The following is a 7,189-nucleotide window of genomic DNA, read 5'->3' on the forward strand; positions in this document are numbered from 1 at the left end:
CAGAGCCAGGTGCATGTCCCCCTACTCCCCAGCCCTCTCCCAAAAGGCAAACGCTTTCTTTTCTTAGACCACAACTCCAAACTTCTCCCAGGCTCTTCAAAGGACAACACCAGGCCTGTCCTCCCAGGGGGTGTGGAGGGGTACGGCCTGATGGGAGAGGGGCATATGACACAATGTCACTCACAGCACGCAGGGAGACAGCTGGTGGGAACAGCACAGGCATGGGGAGAGGACAGAAAGCGAGAAAGGAAGAGAGGAGTCTGCATTTGAAAGGTGAATTCAGCACACACACACACACAAGGACCCTGTGCTTTTGTGAAGACAATAAAAAAACACTACAGGAGAAGAAGTAAGAAAAGAAGCTAGGCCACAGAACTGCCATGTCTATTATCAGACTCAGAGGCTGAGGGTAGCACATTTAAAAGCTTTACTTCAAAAATCAGAGCGCTGGCACCCAGTGAGAAACACGGGGATGTGGGCAGAAGTTCTACTCTGTGATTCATTTTGGAGTGCTGTTAGTTCTCAGATGTACCTTAAGATATTTTGTCCCAGTTTTGTATGGGTTTAGAACCTAAACCTTAGATGGAAGGTTTTGAAAAATGTGCTTTGGAATTGTCAGCCCAGAGCAGGGGTTTGGCGACTCCAGCAGTAGCATCACTGGGGGCCTCCTTTTACTACACAGAGGGTTAGGCCTCACAGAGGGGGCCTCTATATATCCACCTCCCTGGCCCACTTCAAATGCAGTCTAATTTCATCAGCAACAACCAGGCAAGGCCACAGGGTAAACACAAGAAACAGATGGAGCCTGAGAGGGAAAATGGGAGAGGTGGAAAGGAGAGAGCTGAGATGGGGGGAGGGGGCTTTAGGGAGGAGGAAAGTTACTTGGCAAGGGTGTGGGGGAAAATGCCTTAACAAATCATCAAATTAAATCTTTGCAATTTGCTTTCAGCACATTGCAAATTCCCTAGACAGACCACTGGCTTAGGGTACAACTCATAACACTGCCTGAAGAGGACCGGAGAAGACAGGGGAGGGCGGGAGACCTTCAACACCTGGGCTCAGACTTGTTAAGACCCAACAAACCAGATCAGACAGGCATTGGAACTGCCAAATCATAAACTGTTGACTTCTCTACTTCTTCTTAATCATCTAAATTACAAAACGTTATGGGAGATATAAAAACAGCATAGTAAAAAACAAACTGTGCTTAGAATCAGAATTAAAGCTGGAATCCTTAGTAGTGAAACTGACACATCTGTTTGGGATAACACAACAACAAAGAAGTTACTGCAAAGAACAAACTGTTTTTCCCCCCCATCAGACATTATTGCACGCGCGATAGCACTGCAGATTAAGTACTGCAATTTTTTCCCCCAAACTGCTTATTTGCATTCGGATGCTGCTCACCTCCATTTGTCAACAAAACAAAAACAATAACAAAGGCGCTGGGGCAAACAGTGGCGCTGTTTCCCCTAATGTGGATTCTATCTTTAAAGGGCCATAGTCTGGAGAGAAAATGTACCCAGCTCACCTGTCCTTACTGCTCAGTTCCATATAAAATAGCTCAGTTAACTTACATTTTGATTTCAAATAATACATACGAACAAGTGAGTTAAAATCATCTATATGCAAGAAAAGTTCTTGACTCTGGAGTCTCTCCTCTTCCTATGGCTCCCCCTACCACAACTCAACGCATATATACCTCAACCAATGATAACAGTCTTGCTAATGTAATCAGCTCTACAAAACAAACATGTTCCATAAAAGGGCATTTCATTTTAATGGAGGAGGTAGGCTATGGCAGTAATCCCCTCTCTCCTTTCAAGAATATGATAGTTTGGTTTGGGAGGTTTCAGATCAAAAGGATTCCAGTCTTAGACTCCCCGCTGCTGCCACCATCTGACCCACATTCTCCTGGACCCCAGTTCAGCCGGGAGGCAAAAAGAACACGGCCTATAAAGTATATGTATCCAATACAACATGGGCCGATTTTAAAGGCTAAGAGGAATGTTTGCATTGCATTCTCACCTGGCAAAGGTTTTAGCCGTTTTTCATTTGACAATACTATGGGGTTAGGGTATTTACTACGACTTATGGAAAGCAGTAACTTCCACAAACTCTCTCAAGTTTTGTAATGCTTCATGATAAGGTTAAGTTATAGATCATTTATAAAGACATATGCTAGTAAATATCTCACTATTTATTTATTTTTAATTTCAAGCATTGTCATACTTAACTGTTTTAAGCGGAATAAATCTAAAATGCCAAATGGTCCCTAAAATAAACAACACATGAACTGCAATGTCAAAGCAAGCAAACAAAATATTCAAAACTTCAATGAAATATTCAAGTTCTAAAGAAAAAACGAAGGGAAAAGCATCCAAATAAATATTGATGTCAGGAACACCTTGTGTCTTATTCTATTAATTTTCCCGCAGCGCTGTGAAAGCCATTAGGCACATATAATTAAATAATTTATAAAACAGAAAACTCCACGAGCCCAAATTGTTCAAAACCATCCAACTTTTTCAGCGGGGTTCCTTTTCCATCCTGGCCAAATATCACTTCACACCATCTGGGGAATGAAAAAAATGCTCCACAAAAAAATCCCACCCTTTCACATGTATCCCACAATGCCCTCTGGTGAGTCTGCTGAACTGAAGAGGGCCCATGGATACCCTAACCGTGCCCAGAGGGCTGCTACACTACACGGAACAGAACACCGAACCCCTTCCTACCCCGATGATGTCATAAGGAGGGTCCGATTACAATATGAAGATGTTTATTAGAGGCCTGACAGCATGTCAGGCTTAGTGGCTTTGACACCATGTGCATGCAACAAGCAGACCTGAGGCTGACCCCATCACGGCACTCAGTGCTACACTTGATCACTCGCATATCAATACAAACTGGGCATAAGTCAAAAATCTCAGCCCGCTGCTTTTACCGTCAACCTCCCTGGGCTAACAGAGCCTCACACCTTCACAGCCCGCCGACCAATGTGCTGCTATTAAAAACACCTCATGGCAGGGATAGAGAAAACAACTGTGTACTTTAGACAGGTTGGACTTTGATCAAGATATTTTGCCAGCGTGCACGAGGCTGATTGTCACTCCCTGAAGGAGTCCTTGACTTGGCTCCTCACCAGCATATCCCTGTGTCTTCCTCATACCAGAGACATTTAAATGAAATGAACCAGACTGGTCTGGTATGCGCTGCTATCGGTCACTTCCTTATGATAATGACATGATAAATCAGAAGAAGCAACGCAAAACGAGGCATATGCTATTACATAAAAGATTCAGTTTAGATACATTGCTTTGTGTGCATTGCCAAAGTGTCAAAGTGTTGGGGTAATAAATGCTTGGGATAATCAAACCAGAGAAACAACGGCAAACAGTTAGAACACCTCTCGTTCAGTTAACACAAGGCTTTTCATGCACACAAGCATGAGCAGCTCACTAGAAATGCAATGTCCATGAAATAGTGTGACATGATTCTCATTGAACGCAACTGCAGCATGAAATGTAGTATGTAAACAACCTAATGGTGGTATGTCTGGTCACAACATGATGGCCACATTGCTGGACAGAGTGTATTAGCTTCCCTCTGTTCCAGTGGGCTGAGTGAGCTCAGTAGCTGAGAAGTGGAAAAGTCCTGGTGGATTTTTTGATGAGCTCTCAATCCTCAAAAATGCTGCCTTTGAGAAGTGAGCATCCCTAACCAAAGAGGCTTACACCCGGCTCCTCTGAAGCTTTTCCAAAAAAGGATTTCTCCTCTCGACAACACAGGTTACGTCCCAAATGGCACCCAGAGGGCTCTGGTTAAAAGTAGTGCACTATATAGGAAATCGGGTGCCATTTGGGATGCAACAACTGTGTGTTTACTGGGATGACAAATCTGAAACAGACATGACCTCCACCACCTCTACCCCAGCCTTACAATACAGCCCTGTCACCAGTCTGTCAGACTGCAATGCTTTCAACTCAGCCGTGATCTATTACCAAGAGTATAAACTTTAGCAGCATCTGTTCTTGGTGGTGTGACACATTTGTTCCCATGCACCAAAAGTGTCTGATGATTAGACAGTTACCAAAGCAAGCATTGTGTAGCAAGTCAGGGCTCCTTTTGTAAAAAGTTGTATTAACATATGCTGTTTTGTACTGTATGTTGAAACAAACATGGCTGAAAGACTGAAAAGTGTTGTGGGAAAGATATTTGTTAATAGAGAGGTTCAAACACAAGCCTACAACGTTTTCCCTCTTAAATATTAGGTCTATCATGTATATGGGGCAAAGTGTGTACTGTCAACAGCCATGTCATGGTGTTAACATGTCACACTTTCATTCTCCAGAATCACAAAACACAACATCCTTACAAACTGTTTGCAATGGGAATGAAATTAACACACTGATAAGAATTTCACAGATCAAGAAGAGGAAGAAATTCATGCACACTGAATTTTGAATAGCAGCTTTTATCTTGCCACACCTGCATGAGACTTCTTCTAATGTGCCACTGCATTCAATCATTTCCATGTGTCTGGATGAGAGAGTCAAGAATGTCTATCTATGTTGTCTAGCCAACAAAGCAAATAACGATTATCTAAACAAACAATACATATGCAACCTATCCGTGTGATGTCAGCTTTATATTATCAATCATTTACCATTTTTTTATTGATATTATTAGTCTAGCCTATAACTTTCCCTCAACTAGCCTATAACTAAACACACTACTACTTTCTTTTTACAACATTTCTGGTTTTCTTTTCAACTTCTGCATAATGCACAGAATAAATAGAAATAAGCAACATTTATTGAGAATGTCATTGAATAGGTCAACGTCAAAAGCAGACTTTGAAGAAAAATTAAGCAGGCAACATCTGAAGATTTGGTTGGCTATTTATCAGGTATTATAGTTCCATTGGTGTATTGCAATAAGGTGGCTGAGAATCTACTTTTGTATTTTTTTTTTTAAATGTACTTAATTCGAAACAACCGATAAATTCAGTTGAAAACTTTAGACTACAATTTATCCCAGTAAAAATAAATGCAGCCTTGGCTAACCCTCGAAAGGGAAGCTAAGAAAGTTAGGACCGTCCAGGCTTCATGGTATCAACATTAAACTGAGATTAACAATCTTGTTTTTGAAATCATAATTTAAAAATAAATAAATAAATAAATGTTTTACTTACCGGAGTAGACAAGCCGCACTTATTCGTGTGGTGACAGTCCTGTTGCTCAAGCCGCGAGCCCGTGCAATAGTATTTCTGTTTCACGAGCCAATCGTCAATTCCTTTCCTTGCCAAACAGGCATTAACTACAAAACTGTCACCTGAAATCAACATAAAAGGTGCGTTATTACAATATAAACAACATGTTACGGTTAGGTTACAATGTAACATTTCTTCAGCATTGTGCTTTTTTCATCATTTTCTTGAATGATAGTAGACTTCGTCTGATGTTGTCAACGAGTCGGTCATTATTGGTGCATGGATAAATGGGATGATAGACTGGACATACTTTAAACAATGTATATTTTCAACAAATATAATAAAATATAGACAACAAATCTATAGCCTGTCCTAAGTGTAGGCCTATGGGCTACTCACCCTCCGGACTTTCCCTCGGTTTACAAATCGCAGCTTTTCGGGACAATTGTCGAGAGAAACAGAGAACATAAAGATAGGCATTACTCGAAAGTATTACCGCAAGTGAGCATTCAATTCAACGACTAGGGGTGGCATTTTTCGGTAAAACATCATATCTTACCATGTTTCGAGTGAAGTTTACCCATTTCTCTGCATTGAGTTGGGATTGAAAAACATCAAATGAATTTATAATCCAGAAATCAGCGATATCCAGACGATACAAGAAGCGTCCGTAAAGAAAGCAGCAGGCTGCACTCAGTACATCCTACGGCAACAGCGCCACACTAGTCTTTGATCCGAAGAAAGCTCCCCCCTTCGTCTCCCTTCCAAGCGTAAAGGAGGCGGTTACCAAAACCCGCACTTCAACGGCTGAATGAACATGATTGACACCTCGCTCAAGATTAGACGACTTGCAGTCAGGCCCTCTTCTGTTTTATTGGACGAAGGCGGCACATGAAAGCCAGCCGAGATTCTTTCGGTGTTTCCAAATATAAAAAGAGCAGCAATGCAGCATCCCCCGTCACCACTACCACCATTCCCAGCCAGCCAAGTAGGCGCAGTGGTCGAAGAGCAGCGCAATAGCGCTTTATTAAAGAACATTTCGCAGGACGATAAAAAAGAATGAATAAAAACAGTTATTTGATTGATAGACATGCAAACATAATATTTTATGAATCATACATACGGTTGGATTAATTGCTACCTATAATAACTTGTTTACACATTTTTTCATAGTTCACACTGTGGGAGAAAGTCCTGAATAAACCAAATCTAATATTTATAAAATACAACTTATAATATTTATGGCACTTATAGAACACTTTGTGATCCCAGTTTTAAAACTAAAATAAACACAAGACAATCTAATTTGGGGCATACATTTGATAAACCATAAATGCCCTTCAGACATTTTACAACATGCTATATGAGCCTGTTGACAGCACAGTTTAGAGACACATCACATTTTTGTATGTACAGTAGAACAAGTATTTGATACACTGCCGATTTTGCAGGTTTTCCTACTTACAAAGCATGTAGAGGTCTGTCATTTTTATCATAGGTACACTTCAACTGTGAGAGACGGAATCTAAAACAAAAATCCAGAAAATCACATTGTATGATTTTTAAGTAATTAATTTGCATTTTATTGCATGACATAAGTATTTGATCACCTACCAACCAGTAAGAATTCCAGCTCTCACAGACCTGTTAGTTTTTCTTTAAGAAGCCCTCCTGTTCTCCACTCATTACCTGTATTAACTGCACCTGTTTGAACTCGTTACCTGTATAAAAGACACCTGTCCACACACTCAATCAAACAGACTCCAACCTCTCCACAATGGCCAAGACCAGAGAGCTGTGTAAGGACATCAGGGATAAAATTGTAGACCTGCACAAGGCTGGCATGGTCTACAGGACAATAGGCAAGCAGCTTGGTGAGAAGGCAACAACTGTTGGCGCAATTATTAGAAAATGGAAGAAGTTCAAGATGACGGTCAATCACCCTTGGTCTGGGGCTCCATGCAAGATCTCACC

At 41.2% G+C, this 7,189-nt stretch overlaps 1 protein-coding gene across 1 annotated transcript in view; it reads right to left on the reverse strand.

Moving 5' to 3' along the window:
* The window catches only part of LOC139575834 (protein naked cuticle homolog 1-like), a 55,933-nt gene extending 49,910 nt beyond the window's left edge, over window positions 1–6,023 (reverse strand). The window contains exons 1-3 of the mRNA XM_071401185.1: window positions 5,775–6,023; window positions 5,615–5,647; window positions 5,198–5,337 (exon numbers count right to left, since the gene is read on the reverse strand). Coding sequence (XP_071257286.1) covers window positions 5,198–5,337; window positions 5,615–5,647; window positions 5,775–5,799 — 198 coding nt within the window. The 5' untranslated portion in view covers window positions 5,800–6,023. The remainder of the gene's footprint in view (window positions 1–5,197; window positions 5,338–5,614; window positions 5,648–5,774) is intronic.
* Between the last annotated feature and the right edge of the window lie 1,166 nt (window positions 6,024–7,189).

Source organism: Salvelinus alpinus, chromosome 5 (assembly GCF_045679555.1).
Source record: "Salvelinus alpinus chromosome 5, SLU_Salpinus.1, whole genome shotgun sequence".
Taxonomy (NCBI): Eukaryota; Metazoa; Chordata; class Actinopteri; order Salmoniformes; family Salmonidae; genus Salvelinus; species Salvelinus alpinus.